Source organism: Strix uralensis, chromosome Z (genome assembly GCF_047716275.1).
Source record: "Strix uralensis isolate ZFMK-TIS-50842 chromosome Z, bStrUra1, whole genome shotgun sequence".
Taxonomy (NCBI): Eukaryota; Metazoa; Chordata; class Aves; order Strigiformes; family Strigidae; genus Strix; species Strix uralensis.
The window spans coordinates 10,890,252-10,912,568 of NC_134012.1; the positions used below are offsets into that span (position 1 = coordinate 10,890,252).

General features: G+C 38.9%; 2 protein-coding genes across 11 annotated transcripts in view; one reads left to right on the forward strand and one right to left on the reverse strand.

The window, feature by feature from the left end:
* The window catches only part of ERCC8 (ERCC excision repair 8, CSA ubiquitin ligase complex subunit), a 49,618-nt gene extending 31,327 nt beyond the window's left edge, over window positions 1-18,291 (reverse strand). For 3 of the 9 annotated variants that reach the window (XR_012627195.1, XR_012627194.1, XM_074856811.1), the window contains exons 1-9: window positions 18,166-18,291; window positions 16,646-16,741; window positions 16,408-16,509; window positions 11,245-11,368; window positions 9,664-9,745; window positions 8,995-9,063; window positions 6,818-6,884; window positions 3,910-4,013; window positions 1,025-1,149 (exon numbers count right to left, since the gene is read on the reverse strand). Coding sequence is in view for 7 of the 9 variants with exons in the window: in XM_074856811.1 (XP_074712912.1) it covers window positions 1,025-1,149; window positions 3,910-4,013; window positions 6,818-6,884; window positions 8,995-9,063; window positions 9,664-9,745; window positions 11,245-11,368; window positions 16,408-16,509; window positions 16,646-16,741; window positions 18,166-18,242 (846 nt within the window). In the remaining 2 variants the exon portion in view is untranslated. The other 6 variants (XM_074856813.1, XM_074856818.1, XM_074856814.1 and 3 more) reach the window with 6 other exon arrangements.
* A 158-nt stretch (window positions 18,292-18,449) lies between these two features.
* Window positions 18,450-22,317, forward strand: part of NDUFAF2 (NADH:ubiquinone oxidoreductase complex assembly factor 2) — a 74,969-nt gene continuing 71,101 nt past the window's right edge. The window contains exon 1 of one of the 2 annotated variants that reach the window (XM_074855460.1): window positions 18,450-18,653. In XM_074855460.1, coding sequence (XP_074711561.1) covers window positions 18,527-18,653 — 127 coding nt within the window. In that variant the 5' untranslated portion in view covers window positions 18,450-18,526. The remainder of the gene's footprint in view (window positions 18,654-22,317) is intronic. The other variant, XM_074855458.1, reaches the window with a different exon arrangement.

The following is a 22,317-nucleotide window of genomic DNA, read 5'->3' on the forward strand; positions in this document are numbered from 1 at the left end:
GTGTGTGAAAATACAGTACTCTGGACAATATAGTTCTGGACTTGAAAAAGCAAGACAAGATCAAGCTATTCCACACCAAATAAGAAAACTGTAAGATAGCTGATGAAACAAGTGAATGAACTAACAGGCACAAAAAACCCCAAAACCCAGTGATCCAGCTGGTGATATGAGAATGAACAAACTGTATTATCTACTTTGGTGATGGTGATTTAAAGACAAAGATGCCTATATATGAAGTGCTGAGAACAAGCTGGCAAATATGGGGAGCATAGAGATAGAAAGTCCTTTCATTTGCATGTCTAGAAGGAATTCTTTCTGCTGTATTCTGAAACTAAGTAGCAGAATTAAAATTTCTAAGGTAGAGTAAAATTTCTTCCTTTCCTGATAACAATGACAGACCAGAATCACAACTGGCTAAATAAACATAGGAAACAACTTTCTTTACTGAACCTTCAGCAAAAAACAAGACATAGAAAGGGCTGGAGCATCAGCAGAGATTTCATCACCCCCCCGCTCCCCGCTTTTGTTTGTAATGCAAATGTAGGGGGATAGATATTTTTAACACTGCTATACAACTCCACAAGAGAGATTCCACAAAACCACAAAGGAAGTTGCAAGAAAGCCAGGCAGTCAATCAGTGAAACTCTCAGGTATGGACAACTGCCCTGTGGACAGCATGCTGACAGCTAATAGTTAAAAAAAAAATATTCTACCAACAGTCACTACATATTAAGGTTTTCATTACTGTCTGAAGCGTTTTCAGATACGCTCACAAATTAATGAATTTAAAGTTAACATATTCAACGTTTAAGTAGATCCAGGCTTCCTCATACTCTTTTTTTAATAACTAGAAATAAGAAATCTGGAAAAAAATGTTCACAAGATCTTCTAATGATGAGATTAAGCAGGTATATCTTTTATGAAAATGAATAAATATCCAAAGTTGTAATGACAATTGCACAATTATAACTCTTCTAAAACTAAGTGCAAGTAAAAGCATAACCAAAGATCCTTGAACACTCACTAATGTGTTTTCTCCAGTGGAGCTGTTCCAGAGTCGCATCCGATGATCTGTACCAACGGTCAACAGATAAAGTCCATCACTCGTATAGCATAAACCATTAACTCTCCCATCATGAGCAGTGTTTGCTGTCAGGAAAGAGAGCTGGTTCAGATTTCTACAGAAGAATTACTATTTTCTATACACATTTTATTTCAATGTATAGTACAGAAAATGCTGTTTAAATGATAACATATCAGTAAATTAATAATTTAAGTTTTGGCTTATAAAAGCATCTGGCTGGCAACAGGTCACCAGTGGTGTTCCTCAGGGCTCAATCCTAGGGCCAGTCCTGTTCAATATATTTATCAATGATCTGGATGCAGGAGCTGAATGCATCATGAGCAAGTTTGCTGATGATACCAAACTGGAAGGTGCTGTTGACTCTCTTGAGGGACAAGAGGCCTTGCAGAGGGATCTAGATAGATTGCAGCATTGGGCAGTCATCAGTGGGATGACATTTAACAAGTCCAAATGTCCGACGCTGCACCCAAGATGGAGTAATGGCAGGCACAGGTATAAACTGGGAGAGGAGCTGCTGGAGAGCAGCCCTGCAGAAAGGGATCTGGGGGTGCTGGTGTGACACTAAGCTCAACATGAGTCAGCAGTGTGCCCTGGCAGCCAAGAGAGCAAACGGCATCTTGGGGTGCATCCAACACAGCGTAACCAGCCGGTCAAAAGAGGGGATTATCCTGCTGTATTCAGTGTTGGTGCAGCCTCACCTTGAGTGCTGTGGGCAGTGCTGGGCCCCAGGATTTAAGAAGGATGTGAAGGTCCTTGAATGTTGCCAGAGGAGGGCAACAACTCTGGTGAAAGGGCTGGAAGGCTCGTCCTGTGAGGAGCGGCTGAGGACTCTGGGTTTGTCTAGTTTGGAGAGAAGGAGGCTGAAGGGTGACCTTGTTGCTCTCTACAGCTTGCTGAGGAGGGGAAGGGGAGAGGGAGGTGCTGAGCTCTTCTCCTGGGTATCCACTGATTGGATGTGTGGGAATGGTTCAAAGCTGCACCAGTGGAGGTTTAGACTGGATATTAGGAAGCATTTCTTTACCAAGAAGGTGATCAAATCTTGGAACAGGCTTCCTAGAGAGGTGATCAATGCCCCAAGCCTGACACTGTTGAAGAAGCATTCGGACAATGCCCTTAATAACATGCTTTAACTTTTGGTCAGTCCTGAAGTTGTCAGTCAGTTGGACTAGATGATCACTGTAGGTCTCTTCCAATTGAGTGTTCTATTCTATATGGTTTACAGAGTAACTATAAATTAATTCCATTGAGTTCACCCTGCAATACTGCACATTAAGTATGTTAAAGTAACTAAAATGCCATTCAGTGCTACCACAGCAAACCTAATTATGGTGCCCATAAATTAACTCACTGAAAAATGGATAAGGTATCTCTGCATTATACAGCAGCACATGACTTAGACATACCTCTTAGGTAAAAAGTGTTATCTTGTTTTACAAAGATTTTATAAAATATCATTAGCTGCATTTGGTTTAGTTCAGCTATATTTCAATATATTTAATATCCTAGTCTACGTGATTGCCATTAATTATCAAAAAATCATCTTGAATCTGTCAGAAAGTTAAAAAAGAAAGTGGTTGTGTTTGAACAGGACATGTCATTCAAAGGAATGTATAAAATGACACTAATTATCTTGGGAGTTACACAGAATTGCTTTTTTGTAGAAGAAAAATTTGGATAAATTATGTTTTTCCGTAAGTCTTAGATTTAACTAGAGCATCAGTAATTTCTTGAATTTCATTGAAATTTAAAATTGTCAAAACCAAACATCTATATTACCACACTACAATTTACATAGTAGAGAACATGGTTATTAAGAGATACTTACTGTTATTTCATATCCTCTAACTGTACATTTTGGAAAATTAGTTTGCGTTCAGAGATTTGCATCTGTTTTCCTATGTGCAATTTAAGTTGCACATAATAAGTCAGAGTGACTTCTAGCTTTAACCACTATGATTTATGCTATGCAAATCCCTTTGTTCAGAGCCATGATATACAGTTTCTATTTTATGAATCAATTTCAAATACTATGTATTTCTACCTCAGAGCAGCAACTGTTCAAGTACTTTTCTGGCCTGCCAAAATTAAGTATCTTTTGTCCAGAATTGACCAAAATTCATGCACTATAATTCAACATTCAGAAGCTTCCCTTTAATTTAGATTTTTTTGTGTTTTAGTACGGAAATGTGAAGATACATTAAAAATGTTAATGTTGTAGCTAATAACTGATACAAGGCACCATTAATGCATTTGACTGTCCTGAAATGGGTGTAATTGAGCTTCCTGTAAAATTAGACATAAATTTTTACTGTGTTGTATACCTAATGCAGTATAAAAGTAATGTAATTGATTTTACAGCACCACATATGAGAAAGTATTCTAGAAGCTTGCACTGGAAGCAAGACTAATTTAAACAGGAAAAGGAATGCGCTTTTGTGGGTTTTGTTCATGTTGTCTTTGTTTTTAAAGGAGGGTAATTAACTACTAGAACAGCTTATGAAGTCTGAAGTGATTGCTGTTTATATGAAACCTATTCTACAGTGGGAATTAATTCTTCCACCCATAAAACGGATGGCAAGATTTCCATTTTAGGAGGAAAAGCATTTAGAACAGATACTGCTGCCAAGGAGATCTCTCTAAACGAGGTCCCCAACCACAAACACTGTCTCTGTAACAAAAGTAACAGAATAAAATTCTATGCCCTGTGTTACACAGTAGATAACAACTCGATTATCACTACTTTTCTTGCTGGTCTTAGTATTGGACACATTTGTGAACTGTAAGAATGCTTTGGGTTACATATGGATTACCACCAGTCATATTACCTGCCTCAGAAGATGCTTGGGACTTTTCTCCATTGTGCTGATCAAGTGTACTCAGACATCCAGATGCTCTCCTCACATCCCATAATTTTACTCTACTGTCAGCACTAAGAAAACCAGATTTGCATACATTAGGGAAATTGTGTGCACCCTGGTTCAATAACTCTCTTTAGTCAACCCACCTGGCTCTCACCCTGGTCCAGCAACTACTCTGAACTGCTCATCATGCAGTCACATTCAAGCCAATACAATTTTATGAAATTTTAAAGACAGACTTCAGACATTCATTTACATGTATTAATAGATACAGCTTGTACACTACAGGCATCAAAGTTAAGAGTGAGTCTTTGTCTACAATACAATACACCTGCCTCTGTCTACAACATAACACCCTTGCATACATGCACAGACTAGGAAGACACTTTCTAGTTCTTATGCTGATTAAACTGTAGCTACAGATTTCAGTATTGTTTATAATGGCTGTCTGGAAACTTGGGCTCTTGCTATCACAGATCTATAGTACGATTGGTACAGATGTTGGCTACATACATGTAGGCTGGATAGGTCTTCACAGAGTGCTATGGCAGAGAAAAACTAAGAGCTTGCTTCTGTAGGAACTCACTGGCTTTGTCTACATAACCAGTGTGGCACAAGGAAGGAAAGACCAAGATTCAGGCTGCTGTGATTCATTCTGGTTCCCAGGCTGCACGCTCATGCTTTGCTCACACTGTGTCTTTGCCAGCAAGAAAAACTGTGATAATTGTTGGTACTAGGTGCATGCTTAGACAGCAACATTGCAGGCAGTGCACTTTGTATGGCACCTTGATGTGCAGTTTAAGCATTACAGTATTCCAGCAGTGTACTTCTGTGTGCACCACAAGACTCCCAGGTGTAGATAGGAGGTAAATTCATAGATAAGACCACTCCCCATGCACTGAATCACCAGTGTAGATCTATTTACTGAAACTTTTTGGACAGTTCCCAGCAACTTAACTGGCCTTTTATAAAAAAAGCCCACAACATAAATCACTTTTCACACCAGCTAAACAAAAACAACTGCATCTCTGATCTGCAGCTGGGAAATATACCCAATCAAACTGCTTCTTAGATAAGCAGTCTTCTAAGTGAAGTACTACATGCTTTTTCCTGTGTGTTCTCAAGTTACATCACTGCATTAATCTCAGGAATATATATGGTATACATATACCAACTGATCAAAGCAAACTCAATTGTTACTCCTTATCTGTTCTGCATCTGACAAAGCTAATGACTGATTTGTTCTTTTGTGCTCCTCTCCACTGCAGATTGATTCTATTAACTTCCAAGTGTTATTCCAACTGAACATTACTTTGCTGCAAACCAATACTCCAAGAGATACAAGACAGACATATTGCTGATGTTTGAGATGACTGTAAAGTGAGCAATAAACCGCACGTAGTTCATTGAAATATTCTTAACAAAGTCATAGAAACAGCTTCCTTATTATGAAAGCCTACAGTTGTCCATTTTTGGTGATACAGTTTCTATTGGCTAATCTTTTCTAGCCAATTCTAATGAGCAAGAAAGAGTTTATCATCTTCTCTAGTGCCTGGAACTGAAGTGTGTGAAAGACCCAGAAAACACACATCTCTTCTCTGACCATTCCAGTCTCCTGCCAAAACTATGGAAGAGCTCAATATCACAGAGAAATCTGAAATAACATGTTTCACATGCAAGCCACAAACCCCCAAAATATATTTTCCTTCCCCTGACACGATCACAAGCAAACATACAATTGTCTTGGAAAACAGTCACATCTTCTGATACTCAAGATTAGTCCAGATCCTCTTTTTAGCAATACCAGTCATTTTCTCCTCACTACCTCTTCATTATCTCAGTGTTGCCAGTTCTTGCCCATATCTGTCTCAGCAGATGGCAAAACCGAGTTATGTTATTAGGGACTAATAGTCCAACTATAGTACTGAATTGAGTAATGGAGCCATAAGAAACATGTTTAACATGCAGTTATCATAAGGCAACATGACCACATAGATGCAGTTTACAGTTATACGACTTCGAAGCAAAATGTTTTGGGAGACATCAATAAGTCAATATTTAATAAACTGAATTTACTACTATTTCTGTGATGGAAAAACAAGGAAACAATTTTTCATTTACTAAAGCAAACAAACAAGTTACACTGTTAGAAAATTCCCCCACTATGTTGAGCCTTTCAGAAGCTTGGCATCAGAAGCCAAAAGGTATGCAATTCTGATATCAAGTTACTAGAATTTCACTCTCAACTTATAAAACTGCCATTCCTCTCTGCAATTCAGAAGAAAAAAATATGCCAACCATGAAACTGAGAAATGTAATGTTAGAATCAAAAGTTAACATATGCAAAAGTTATAGGAAAGCCAAGAGGACTTTTTAGACTGAAAATGGCTGGAATAGAAAAAAAAAGCCTGGGAGTATCAGCACATAATCCATACTCAGTAATTACTGCAGTTTAGAAAGTTACCACCTGTCAGCTAAGCTGAGTTATGCTCTTTGATATAGTTAAGCATGATTAACCAGGATGGTACTTTGAGCTAAACATGTCTTATTTTGTTATAAACAAGATTAGCAGTGGACACACTAATAAACAGTAAGAAGTAAGTATCTCTATATTGATCTATCATTTTCCTATACCTTCAAATGCAATCACTATTTCAAAATTCTGTATGATCTTCCTATAAGATAAACATCACTTGGATAGCTCTTCAGGCTGAGTTTTTCTAGGCAAGATCTACAAAACTGTGAATAGGTTAAAGCAAATTATGAAGATTAACTTTAAAAGTGCATCTGAATTGTAACACACATGCATAATGAATATATAAAATTCTACCTTCAGACATTTTTAGTGCATATAGCAGCCCAGCAACATCCCTACCTTGCTGTTGCCAATACATATTCATGACGTGGGGACCAAGACACTGCCAGTACTTCTTGCTTATGACCTAAAAATTACATGAAAAAGTTTCTACACACCATTTTATGTAAATAACTAAAAATAAAAGCAAATACTTAGTCCTATAGGATCCACCAATCCAGAACAATAATCTAAATTGTAATGTGAATTTTAATTTCATGAAAATATATTATTTTGGGCTATAGTTTATTTCTCTTTCTTCCTCTTGCTTGAGTGAGATTACAGTGAGCTGAAAGTGATACATGGAGTATTATACGTGTGTAACTTTTGATAACAAAGACGGTTTTACCAATGCAAAACACATTATAGCAGTGACAGCTACTGAGTTTATTTTAAATACTGTTATTAAATTTTGTGTTAGCACTGGTGTTCTCAGACACAGAAGGGACTTTCCATTTGTTTTACTTCAAATCCTTTTAAAATGTCCAATAAAAAGTATATTTACCGTATGTACTTAAAATTAAAACTTTATTCAGCTTGTCCTCAAATACTCTTGTCCTGAATTTGGGATTTTTTTCCCTCTTAATTAGGTCTGAAATATTAAGATATTAAGATAAATGTTGTCTTAGCAATGTTATACCCAGCACAGCTTAGTGGCAAGTAATACACAGATATATATATATACACACACACACACTTTAAGACTTGGAAAGTTTAAAAAAAATGTTCAATACAGACAATAGGAAGTGTAAGGTGTCCTAAATGGAAAGACTCCAGTCACACTTTGTGTAATCACAGAAACACATTGCTGAAAAACAAATGAAGTTACACAAATACATTTTTGCTAATGCAGTTTAGAGCTACATGGTGAACCACCTTGTTTCTGGTACATCTTCTAGTAGATGTTTTTTCATTACCTGAAGTAATCAATAGGCTGTGAGGCCCTGGATGATGGAAAAAATCTCCGTAATACACATACTACAGGATACACATTTATGTGGATCCGTTAAATAAACTACAGCCAAGCATTTAGCTCTATTTCAGCCGCTGGAGTTTACTTATGTGAAACATATTCATACCTATATTCAAGACACTATTGAGTGGTTCAAGTTCTGTAAAGAACGATTAGATTATGTTTAGTGGAGTACACAATCTGCTTCCACTTCTTCCTCTGATACTGCACTTCAGCTAACTGTACCAGGCTGTGTACAAAGATCCAACCAGCTTGTGCCTGGAAACCACTAACTCTTGTGTCAAAATTAAGAAGTCCTGCTGAAACCAAACTGATTCTCTAGAGAACTATTTTCTGTCTGCGCTCTCTGGTGCTCTCAGTTCTAGAAACTGAACATTGAGATGCCCACTGTGGACAATTCTGTCCAGAAGGACTTAATGGCTTAAGCTCTATATCACACAAAAGCACCTAAGGTGAAGCTGCTTTTAGACTTGAGTTGGCTAGTGAAGAAACAGAACTGAATTTGCACATTGCTGTGTCTGAGCTAACACTTCTCTACAGTTTCTAGATCAGATCTGGCTCTTGTTCTGATGGTTTGAAGCATGAAGATTTACCTTGTATTTGCCTTAACTTGAGCTTTTGTATATATACTCATACTCCAAAAAGTAAACATTAGAAAAGACATTAAGGGTAAATTCTCAGTAAGTGCAAAAACTAATGGATTATGGAACAATAAACCCCTACGTTTACTGAATTAGGCAAATGCTAAAGATTAGATACTACCCTTCTATAGCAAGTAATATCTTGCCTGTTATACAGAAACTTGTGAACAAATACATGCAAGCACCTCCATAGGTGTGAAGGCTTTTTTGTTTCGGGATTTTCAATGGTTTGGGGTTGGTCTTTTCTTTAAAAAAAAAAACCAAATAGCACCCCATATTGAATTTCCATGAACACAAAACCAATGCCTACATTTGACCATGTAATAAATATTAATCACTATTGATTAGATCATGAAAATACCCAAATATCCATAATAACTTCATTCATTAACAGTTATATTCTCTAATTCATTAGCACTAGACTAACACCCAGAAGAACCTTTTGCCACTGTGTAACTCTCACAACTGGTAATAAATAAGTTAATCATATTACTTAAAAGACTACATTGTATATGTCTCTTTACAGGACTTGTTTTACTCGAAGTAGTTACTGTTTAACATTCATGTTTCAGACTAAGAAGTACCCTGCAGAATGTGACAACAGGATCCAGACTTCAAGTCACACAGCTGTACTTTGGGGCTTTTGGTACCAACTGTAAGAGAAACAAAGACAGCTAGAAAAAACCCCAGCATCTGAGAAAACAAGATCTTAGCAGTGACAAAGAACTAGAAGAAAAACGTTAGCTGCATAACAGTTCATTTAGTCAGAGCAATGGATTCTATCAATAGATTCACATTTTTAGTCTAAGTAAATTTACCATATAACAAATAAAATCTAAAAACTGAGGGTAAACAGGACAGTATTATGAAACTTAAAAATTAAAAATATATTTTTTCTAAGCATACTTAAACTGTGTACATGTAAGCAATACACACACACCCCTATTTACACAATTTTCTATGTTTGGATCTAACAACATCAAATGCTAACTCATGTAGTGAAAGGTAATCTAATTACAGCTAGAAGTTTTTATCTAGGAGAATTAATTGATGCATTATTTCAGAACAAATGTGATCTTCTCATTGACATAATCTGACTAACCAGTAATATTTTATTTTACCAATGACAGTGTGCCTTATGACATAAATTATGCAAAAATACAACAGAGAAAGGAACAAACCCTACTGAGTATTATGTGCTTTTTATTATAAGACCAAAATACACAGGGTATTTCTTAAAAATACATACATACCTGCTATTAAAGTATGTTTTGTAGCAACTGGAGACATGTGATGACTATAGACTGTTCCGTCAAAGCTGAATGTGTCTGCAGGCTGATAATGAAAAGATTAAATGAATCACAGTGCAAGTATGTTATCAGAATGTAAATCCTCATTATTAAGTATTTTTCAAGTAACAGCCACAAATGAGACTAATACAAATATTACTATTTACATACTAACAATAGATCTTCTTGTTAGAAACCAGATCACACAAACGTCGCAAAGTAAGTCTGTTTCCAAGACTAGCACAACCATGTCAGAGATCAGAAAGATCATTAAAATTGTCTAATCAGAACCATGAATAGAAATTATTAGAGAAACCCCAAAAATTTAAAAAGCTAGCAAGAAAAAACAGGAAACAAGAAGGTTATAATATGGATATAGGAAAGAGGTATGTAAGACTAAATTTTGAAGCCCCTTGTCATTCACAGACATCGCATATAAAAACCTCGCATATAGAAGTCCTCAAAAAAAACCCCTGGAACAACCCCATACAAAATTAGCAGCTCTCTTGTGTGTGACAAATTATTGAAATATAATATTTGCTTTAATAATCACTACAATTACTTTCAGGCACAATTGCTTCTGTTATCTCATTCTAAAACACTGTATATTTAAAAAACTCCTTAAAACTAGGTTGTTGGTGTCTTCAAATACACCATTTGGTGGCAGAACAGATCAATCAATACCCTTCACATGCACATTGTGTCTTAAGTGATGCTTACAAAGGGAATTGTACTTTGCATTTATAAGAAGATTTAGTAACTGCAAATACAGCTTCACATCTCACAAAAAGTCAAAATTTATTCTTTATTGTGTCCCTAGGATGACAAACATCTTATTTTTTTTCAAATTCTTTCACTGTGCATGAAACAACATTCAAATAGCATCAGTGTGAATCCATTAATACATGCATACCGGAAACAAGACAAACTGCAGTCATGAATTCATAGTTCAACAATTAGATGTGAGGATTAGTAAGTCAAAGCATCTTAAAATCCTATAGTACCTGTTTATTTTAATAACGCCAGTTACCTTGGTTAGCATTTTCTTAATGTCTTCTCTCATTCTCCATCGATTTTTAGAAATCATGTCTATAGTACTTACAACAGCTGAATTTGGGACCTAATGAGCCTGAATGCCAAGACCACCAGTCCTTCAAAAGCCGTATTTAGGTTTTGGTTACTAAAAATAATCAGCCCTGCTGTACACTACCATTACACTCAATCCCCAAGAATGAACTTCAGACCAGTCCTCAGTTGACAAGTTTACATAGCATAAATTCAAATAGCTGTATTCCTATTCACAGCAAAAGCAGAAGGGAATTGTTCCAAGAGTTCCAAGCTGTCATACAGTTTAGATATTCAGGTCTTCAGAAACAGACCAAGATATGCATGAATACCAGAACGACACCACCCTGCTGCTGCACCCACAGTTCTACCAGCTGATTTTCATTCTCCTAGATGCTTGGTCCTGTAGAGCTCTAGGAGACCTGCAGATGAGGAATAAGATGTATACAAAGAAGCCTGCAACTGTAAAAGTCCTCTTACTTGTAAAACATTTGTATCCCATATTTTCAAGGTCTTATCAAATGAGCTGGATGTAAACATGCCAGTGTCATGAGGATACCACTGAACAGTCTCCACACTGAATCTATGTACATAAGGATGGCTCCTAAAAATCAAGGAAAATATTTGGTTAGTCTTGATAATCATCTTACAATTGTCTTAATATTCAATGACAAGTTGAGAACACAGTTTAAACATTTTTTTTTAAATTTATACTGAAATTTTCAAGAACTAGTTGTTTTAGTGCCTTGACTTTCAATCAACCAATGTTAATTACTTTGAAGAGCCTTCACTTCAAGAAACTACAGATTATTTACCTTTTCAAAATATTGTATCTGTAGCATATATCAAGTTAAGACAGTCTGAGGCATAAAAGGCACTAATGTCTTGAAATTTTAAAATTCTAATGTTTAGAGTGCCTAGCACTACAAACCACTTATGCTTGTGGAATCTCATTCTTAGAAATGTATCTACTGAAAAATACAATCACATATACGGTTCAAAAAAATTCATAATTATTAGCTAATAATTACAGCTACAAAATTACTGGAAATTCATGTATACTGAAGTCATCAGATAGCAGTGAACTGAGTTACTGAGAGTTTATTATTTTTACATTCAGAAATAAAAGAGAAACAATATGAAACTTTCAGCTCAGCTATGCATAATAACAGAATTCAACATAATTAATAATACATTAACAGTGGCGGGAAGAAGGGACACCAGAGCCAATCTTGACAGCTCCAGGATATGATTCAACTGACCAGGCTCTGAACAATACAGGTCATTCCACATACCTGCTAGGCCACTCATACCTGAGCTGGATCCACATGGATCCAGATTCAGTGCCCAAATCCATTCTCCCAGACTCAGAAGTACCATGCTATTGTGGGTTAACCCTAGGCAGCTAAGCACCACCACAGCTACTTGCCCACTCCCCCCCACAGTGCAATGAGGGACAGAATCCAAACAGCAAAGGTGAGAAAGCTCATGGATTGAAAGAAAGACATTTTAATAAGTAAAAGGGAAAGAAACAACTCAAAAAAAAAGAAAAACAAGTGACACAGAAGGAAACCCTCATCACAGGCTGACTGATGCCCATACAGACCCCAAGCAATGGCAAGCCCTGGAAAAGTCCCCCCCAGTTTTATTGCTGCACATGACCTTGTATGGTATGGATATCAATATCCCTTCGGTCAATTCAGGTCAGGTGTGCCACAGCTGTGTCATTCCCAACCTGTTTTCCACCCCTAGTCTATTTGCTGAGGGGGCAGAATGAGGAACAGAGAATGCCTTGACACTAAAGAAGCACTGTTCAGCAACAGCCAAAACATTGGTGTGTTATCAAGACTAGTCACAAATCCAAACCAGCACCACACAAGCTACTATGAAGAAAATTAACTCCATCCCAGTCACATGCAGTACACATGCATAGTCCAACTGGCTCTATCTGCAGCTAGTGAAGATCTCACAAGATTTCTTCACTTCAGCTCCTAACTTTGCATTGTTTTCTCAAGCGTCCTGGCCTCCAGTGAGACAACTATTGCAGGGGTATAACTGTGTAAATGCAGATACAGATCTTCTGTATAGATCTGTGACATGGTTTAAACCTGTCTGGCAGTCAAACACCAGAACTGCTCACTCACCCTCGCCCACCCCAGGGGATAGGTGAGAGAATTGGGGGTGTAAAGGTAAGGAGACTTGTCGTTTCAGGTAACAGTTTCTTAATTGAAATAAAATAAAATTGAAGTAATAATGGTAATAAAAACAGTAATAATAAAATATACAAGCGAGCAATGCACAGTACAACTGCTCACCACCCACTGACCGATGGACAGCCTGTTCCTGACTAGCAATCCCAGAGGAGATAAAAATCTCAAAACCACAACCCTGGAAGAGGGAGAGGGTAAGCTTTCCAGCCAATCTTTAATCTATATACTGATCATGACATTATATGACATGGAATAGTCCATTGGTCAGTTTGGCTCTGTTGTTCTGGCTGTGCTCCCTTCTTAGCAAGAACTAAAACTATCAGTATATTATCAACGTTGTTCTCATACCAAATCCCATGCTAATACAAAACCCAGAAGTATTCTAGCTACTAAGAAGAAAAAATTAGCTCTATCCCAAGGAAAATCAGAACAATCTGGCACTACACCTAGGCTAATAGGTCTTCCTGCTTACCTGGGTTTCTAGAAAGCACAAAAGACTATTTAAATAGAGTTGGCCTGAAGTCAGCACTGACAATACTAAGCAAGAGCCATTGAGCAACTGTTAAGCTTAGTTTAATAACTACTACATTGCTTATCTCTGAGGCATACCCTAGAATGGCCTGTTACTTCGTCACAGTGGTAAGATCAACATACTTGTGCACTTACTCTACAGCGGGTCAAGCTAAAAATCTCCAGTGCCTGCAGTGCCAAGAAATCAAGCCTGATTCCACATGAACTTACTCCTGCAGAGGCATTTGTATGTACCATGCAGAGAAATCTAAACTCATGGAACTAATTATCCTGGTACAATAAATATAAGTGCACAACACTGGACTGTGTTCAGCACTGCACCAAAGCAATCAATTTTCCCATAATCCAGATAGTTGAGGAATGAACTAAAAGACTCTTGAGTAGCTCTGCAGGAACCACCTTTGATCTGGCTAGGCTTAGTAGTGGTCACATGTCATTCAGCCTGGCATCGTGTCTCACAGTTGTATGTTATTCCCAGTTCATTCTATATGCAGTATTCTCTCCCATTACTCTGAATATCCCGACCTTTACTACCAAAGAAAAATACAGAATTAATTATATGGATACTAAGGTCACTGCCATTCATTCTTCCCACACGGGTTTTGAGTACAAGAGACTAGCTTACACACATGCATCAGCTATATATTATCTAGAAGCTGGTACTACTGTTCAGTTACTCTCAAATGCCAGTTTCTGCCACAGGACAGCATAGATCATATGAAACCATGTAAAGCTGACTCCCAATAGAACAAGGAAAGTTCTTTTTTGCAGTAGTGGCCCTACATTCTAGATGAAAAACAGCAGGTAAATAAATCACAGCCAACCATCAGGAATTACCTCCTCTGATGTTCTAAACTACTAGACCTTCAGTAGGCCCCGTTCAGAGTCTATTCAGAAATAGCTTCAAAGAGCCTCTAGCAAGAGCTTAACCTTTAAGCAACTTTGAGACCTGAGTTGTGTTGTGCCCTGCAAAGTTGGAACAGAGGCAAACTATTCAACACGTCATTATCTGCAAATATAGCCAGATAGTCAGATCAGAAGCCTTTCTTACTGGTAATTATAAATTCATTTATGATGTCATAAATATGACTCTGGATGAATAATATTCCAATACCTGAAACTTTATCTGTAGCTAATTAGCTACAATAAGCATTTAAAACATACTAGGAAGCTACATGAATACTGGGAATAAGTAATCAAGGCAAAAAACCTACTATGGTTACTTTAAGCAATAATAAGCCTATCATTTAGAACACTGTGTCGCACAAAATCAGATTCTACTAGCATGATTTATGCCTCTACTCAACTGATAAGAAATAAAAGCTGCACCTACAAAAATTAACACACCTATACAAGAAACAGACTATCAACTAACTATGCTCATAAACAGAATTTACAAGTATGGAATATTTCTACTGACCTAACTGAAGTCAATGATGGCATGACTTTAGCACAGATTTGCCAGTTTTCATGCTGTGTCTTCTCAGCATGTATTTCTTCATTTTGCTGTATCTGTTTCAGAATTCATTTCAGTTTTGAGACTTTGAGATGTACTTAAGAACAAATAATGACTATATAATTTCAATCACTTCCATTCAAGAAGTCCCAGCCATCACCACTTACCAAATACAGCTTACTTGCAGTAGATTCTGTTCCTACTCATTTGTTTTGATTCATGTTCTATTACCCTTTTTCTTTCTTATGGTACAAGATACCATTTAGGCCTTTCATTTTTACAGATCTGTCCTGTTCTTGTTGATCTTATTCATGAAGTTCTTAGACCTCAAATAATTTGAGGACTGGGAAAAAATAAGACGAAAATGAAGCTACTAATCTTTTACACTGTAGGCAATAATGTCATTATGAGTCTCAGATAAAGTCCTAACCTAGTAGACAACTGTACTATCTAAACACAAGGAAAAAATAGCTTTTGCTAGAAGACTTAATGCCCATAAAGGGCAAATTTATACTGCCTGCAGGGAAAGCCTGAAAAATTAATAACGGCTTTGAGTCTTTATATAGATCACACACAGTATGGTAGTACCCTGTTATTCAGAAAAATATGTTCTGTTTTTGTCAGTAACACACCTGTCTTCATTCAAACATATTCTTAAGAAGTCCAGTATTAATTATGTCTGTACCTGATGAACACCTGATGAACTTAAAATAGCTATTAGTAAAGCTGGGAGCAAGAGAGGGGAAATAAAACCAACACCTTCAAATTTGTATTAGATTTTTTTTTTCCAATCACATGAATAGGTTTTGCAAAGATAATTTCTCTTTTGCCTAAACACATACTTATTTAAAGATACAATTATTATATACATAGGATACAAGGAATATTTCTACAACAGTCCCAAAATTACTTTCTCAAAGTTACTGGCATAGAGTCAGCAAATTTCAACAGTAAGAAAATTCACAGGTGAGAAACTGTGATCTGGAAGAGGGTTGGTTTTTTTAAAAACCTTTTTTCTAGTGTTAAAACAGGAGATTGGACTACTAACTCTAACTTTTTTTTTTTTGTGTGGTCTACAGCAGCACAAGCCTGTCTAGTTTTCATATGCATACAATTAATAACCTCCATTTTAACTTTCAAACTGCCAAAAATCTGATCAAACAATGTCATAGAGTCACTGTAAATATACTGTAACTGTTAGGGTAGACAATCAAGAAAAACCAATTAGTCTCTGCTATTTAGTAAATCACATAAATCCTCACAAAAGTTTCTTACTTTATTTTTGCATGTCAAAAAACATAACGCATCATGCTACCCTTCAAAGACTTCTGACAATGTTTTCTACAGTCTTTTTATCCTATAAATAAGAACACACATTAAATTTCTGAGTTTAATGCTAGTCACACACATCACTATGAACTTTTAATAGAATTTTTGAGTACCTACCTTCCCACAAAATGAATTGCTTTACATATGTAGTGTGGTTCTCTGCTCAAGTTTTCAAGGTCATAAATTACAATAACACCATCTGATCCACCGGATAACATGCTGAAAGTGTCAATAAAGCACACAAGTTACAACATTCATGATCTTAATATAATTGAGTGTTCATCAAGAAAATAAATCCATAGTACCAAAACACAGTGAAGTACTCACATTTTTACCTTCTAAAGTATATACTTACTATCGTCCCTCAACAGTCTCAATATCAAGGCTGTTGATACCACTCTTATGTATTCTTTCCACATCTCTATCTTTATTTAATTCCAAATGTAGAACCCTTAAAAACAGCAAAGAAGAAAAACAAAGATATGAACAAGAACAGAATTGTAGAATGTTACTGTGTAACTCTGAACAGCTCAAACCATAGTCTCACACTTCCTCAATGCATTTAACACATCCCTGTTATTTTTTGCAAAACTAGACTTGCAGACACCATACAGGGCTGGAAATAAATCCTGCCAAGTTGGCAGAAAAAAATATTTTATGCTTTATGTTGTTTGGAAGATAAGAGAGAAATAAATGCGTAAACTGAGCTCAAAGAAATAGCAAAACTGCATTTAGGGTCCACACACGAGACAAAAAAAAAAGAACGTAATTTGAAAACACCGAGCAAAACAAACCATTAAGATGCAGTTGTAGTCCCAACAATATTAGTTACTTTGAAGCTTCATCATGTAGTATCTTTCCAAGTGTAATCCTACTTGGAAGTACAGGCACCTAGTGGACAATTCATTTAGTTTAAACAAGTTATAGTATTTCCTTTAAGGAAACTGTGTTATGCTTTCTTTAACATTAACTAAAAACTACACTATCTACACGATGAAGTCTGCCAGAAAAACTTTCCTGAGATGCAATTAGTATCCTGTACTATTTTGCAGTAGCCTGTATATTTAAATATGCCAATACTACATAGTCAGAGACAGATTCTGCTTCCTTTAAACCACGGTATCTAATATAAAATTAGCCTCACAAGATGATCAGAGCTTCCAACAGCACTATTTTGTAAAATCCACTATCAATAAAAACATAAGCAGATAACTGAAAAGCTCTAAGGCAGTGACCCTACTTAGCTTCATCTTGGTTGGCAAAAATCTTGATATGAAAAACTTGGGCTCCCAGAGGCAGACCCCCAACAGCATGTCTCAAAAGCAGCAAGTCATTTAAGCTCTTTTAAAATATGAGAAATACGACCATGCATAATTGTATGCAAATTGAAACATCCGGTGAGACCGATAAAATAGCAAGGTGTGCCTACTCAGCCTATCAAAACACCATTACTCAGCCCATCCCAGGGCTGCTAATGCACACACGTAAAGAAAAAAAAAAAAAATATAACCCCCAGAAACTGCGAAACACGGCACGACAGACACGCGGGAGCCTCCACCGGGGAGCCCAGGCCGGCCCCTAAGGCTCCGGGCTCCTCTGCCTGGTCCAGCTCCCCGCGCCCGTATCACACAGCGGGGCATCGGCAGGTCAGAGCTCCCCGCTCTCGGCCGGAGCGGCAGCGAGGGCGGCCCCGGGAGCCACCTCAGGCCGGCCCAGCCCGTGTCAGGCGAGAGCTCCCTACCAGAGCTACATCAGGCTCTGCCGCCCCGCCGGCCTGAAGCGGCCGCTCGGGGGCCTCCCCGCGCAGCGCAGCTCGGCGCGGCGCGGCCCGTCCCGGCCCCGCCCCAGCCCCAGGTCCCCACCGGTCCCCGCTACCTCCGGGTGGCCTCGGCCCGGCGCAGCCGCACTGGGTCTCCAAGCCCGATTTGACGAGCCCAAAGGGACGCCAACATGGCGGACCAACGACAGCGCTCCCCACGCCTCGGCCATCTTGGCCCAGGGGCGGCCCAGATTAGCTCTGGGCAGGCCGGCCTCCGCCAATGGCGAGCGGCGTTGCTGGCATGCCCGCCACCGATGGGCGGGGCCGGGCCGGCGCGGGGGCGCAGGGGAGCGTGGTCAGCTGGGCAGGGCGAGGCGCGGGACGGGGCGCGCGCACGTGACGCGGCCCGCCGGGGGTGGGGCTTGAGGGGCGGCGGCGACCTTGGCGACGGGAGTCCCCGCTCGCTCACCCGCCGGGATGAGCCGGGCCTGGCGGGCGCTGCGCGCCCTGCGCCTGCGGCTCTTCGGGCCCGCCAAGGAGCTGGTGGGCACCGACCAGTTCGGCAACAAGTACTACCGGCTGCCCAAGCACGAGACCCGCGCAGGTAGGCACGCGGGGCCTGGCGGGCCGGCGGCGGGCGTCGGCTGCGGCCAGACGTGCGGGGCGAGCCGTGCGCGCTGAGCCGTGCGCGCTCGTGCGAGAAGATGCCAACGGCAGGCAGCTAGAGGACTGGGAGCGTGGCTGTCGCCCTGTGGCAGGGCAGCAGGAGACGGGCTGGCTCTTCGGAATAATTCGGAGCTCTTCTGCGTATGTTTTTAAATGCATCCCTGTATGTGTGTTTACTGCGCTCCTGAGGAAAAACAGTTTCTTAGGTTTCTGCCTGGGTGCTCTTACAGCATGTCCTCGGGTCATTCTCTGCAGATGCTGTGCTCACGCCGCGCCGTTATGTCTAATTTACTGAAGGCAGCTTCCCGGAAGGTGTCTTAAGTGCACGTGCGTGGTCGGTGACCGTGCTGCTGCTGTCCAGCCAGTCAGCAGGGCAGTATGGCTGCTGCTGACCTGTTGCAAAAAAAGAGCGACTTCTAAGTGAAGGAACGGGTGCAGCTTTTCATATTTTACAGTCCTGCTTCCACTCCCCGCACAGGCTTGGTTATCTGCTTGCTCTACTCCATATGTTTTGTATGACCGCATCAACTAGAGCAACCCCAGGCCGTGGAGACTTTCTACTTGATATTCTTCAGAGTACAAGGAGAAGCAGAAAGTCTGAGACTGTGCAGCCACTTAAGTCAGTACCCTTCCTAAAAGGAAGGGAGAGAGGGGGCGCACACTTTCCCTTTGGAAACATGTAATGTCTTCTGGAGTTATTTTGCCTTCAGAGCAATTCCCTTAACCTGTTTTGCTGTGGAACTTCATGAACTGCTGGCAGTGACTTATAGCAGGTGAAACAAAGAGCTTCACTCCACGTCAGGATTGAGTATAACTGTTAAGCAAGTATTCTTTTCTGCAGTGCTGGGCAGCACTGGAGATCCACCACAAGTGCCACACTTACTAACAAAACTCTCTGACTAATATACACGAAAAGTAAACACATGCATCAGATTTCTTAGAAAAGGCAGTCTTATGCTAATGGGTTCTCCGAATTCATGTACATAGTCTGAGCGTGCCTAGTAAAAATAGAGTGAGGGTCATCTCCCCTCCTTAGGGGTCCACACACTGTCTGTGGTTTCTCACACTGTCCATTGTGAACTTTAGGTTTCTCGTGTCCATATATGGTCATAGAGTGACCTCATCCGTCCTTCAGCTCCTCTTTGTTCCAAGGAGGTTAGTTTAGACCAGCTTCCAGTCACTTATCTTGACACTGGCATCTTCTTAGGCACTTGTTTTTAGGTTCCTGTTATCAGGGATATACTCGGGGAGTTTTTCAGACTGCCCAAGGTCTGTCTTATCTTTACTAGGCAAGGAGTTAAAGGTTTCAAAACATCTTACAAGGGGGTAATGACTACAGAGGGTAGTTAGGAAAAAGTATAAATGAAATTATATACATTGCAGTAAAATACAGGAAAAATAAAAGCTAGTAAAACACAAGTGATAGTTAACGTTAAAACTAAATGTCCTACTCTACAGGTCCCTGTACATTAGCAATTTCAAGTATACTTGTAGCAACTTACCTTCACAGGTCTGCTCAAACAAGTGTCTGGGAAGAAGATGTGAGCACCCTTTTGTCAGCAGTGTGTTTTTCCTCTGGGTTAATATGATGGTCTAGCACTTCCAGGCTTTCTGCATCTTGCTTTCAGCTTTTGTTCTCCTCGCTGTTGGGGTTCATGTTGACTTTGGGGGGTGTGCAAAAGGCTGTGTCTTGTAGCATAACGGGAGCAGTAAAAACTACAGTCAAATTTCTTGTGTGTGATTCCTGGAGTGTTAGTTCTTTTTTACCAGTAAAAATGACTTGTTTCATAAGAAATAGGAGCAGTCTTTTACTTGATGTTTGAATTTATGCTGGCATGCCTTTCACAGTGAAAGCTCTCTGCTGAAACTTTAAGGTTCATCTCTGTATTTAGAACTTAATTATACAGTAGTTGTAGCAGGAGTAAGAGGGCAGGGGAGGTGAGATTTAGCCACTGAACTCAGCAGGAGCACAGTATAAGAGGCTTTTAAAGTTACCAATGTATCGAAATAGTTGTATCTAAGAACCTATCATGGTAGCCTTTGTTTTTCTCAGTTTTTCTTCGGATGAATTGTAGGAATACTGAGTATAACACTTTAGAGGTGAAGTTGCGCTGATTTTTCTTTGAGCAGGGAGGGCTGGCTCTTAAATGCTCTGCAGTTTCAACTCTGGCTGAAGTCAGTGAGAACATCACTTCTGTAAATCTTAAGGTTCTTGCACGTTAAGTCTATTTTAGTGGTACAGATAACACAATGTAGGTCTACTGAATTATCAGTACTCTTCTGTTACTGGATTTTCCTCTTTCATTCTTCTTGTCTTACTTTTTTTGTCTTGATACATTGAAAATTCTGCACCACCAGCTTGCACTGATGTAATGTTTCACTGCCACTAAAAGGGAGAGATGTTATAGTGCCCCTGTTTTCTTTCTTACTGCTGCTAACTTTTCACTATCATTTATTTGACCTTCCTATAGAAAACTTTTATAGAAAAATGGATTAAAATGACCTGACAAAGAATAAATTGCAAGCTAGAACTGGCACAGGATCGGGAATGAAGATGATAAGCTGTTAGATAGCATAAGGTTATACAAGACGTCTTGAAACAAAGTGAAGAACTAGAACTTTTACAGAGTCTCTAATACTTCCTAACCATATTCACCAGTTTTCCTCTGCCTTCTACTAGTTTGCTATTAAGCTTTTTAATTCCTCTGATCCGACCCAATCAAATGCGTATTATCTGGGAAAAATTGTGTATTTAAAAAAAAATATTAAAAAGCAGAATAAGAAAAAAAAGTATCTGGCAAAGGGCTAATGTTTTATTCAGTCTTCCCATGCTTCTCTTCTCCTCTTTTTGGAATGAAAGTAAGAGAAATCTGAGATATTCAAAATTAATACCACATCTTCCTTAAACGTGTTCATTCACACTCAGTTAAGTCTCCCTTATTGTCCTTTTTTATGTAACTAGAGAACAGGAGAGTGCATATGAAAAATACTACCAGAATTCTGCATGAAAATACTACTTTTGACAATTCTGTTTAATTTACTGACGTATATTTGATATTGTGCACTAGCTGTGGCTTTAGATGATCTAAAAAAACCTAACCCCTCAGCATCACCAGAATGAAAGAACTCTGAAATAATCGAGCAAGACTTCCCCACACAAAGAAGAAATTGATGGTGAAACTTTTTCATGGAAGTGTTCAAACTGCTTTTTATTCTGTTGATTTGTTCTCTGTTACATTAATTGATGGAACTCACTGTTAGAATCAGACATACATGACCATGAGATGTGGAATGTAACAATCATTAAGGAGGGAGGGAAATAAATAGAATGAAAACAACTTACTTGAGGAAAATAGGCTTCAGTAAGTTCAGAAAACAGGAGAACCTGTGAATGTCTAAGAAGAATAAGTGAAAAGGTAAGTAGGGCAATTCATACCTGTACCTTCTACAACTGTTAAAGGCCCAAGTACAAATTACCCTAATGTGAATGAAGGCTAAGAAGTATAGCAATAAATTGACCTGGCTGAATCATGAGTTTTTAGTGACTCAAAAGACAAAAAGCCTCCATGGCTCAGGTTAACTGGCATGGGTGCTAGAAAAAT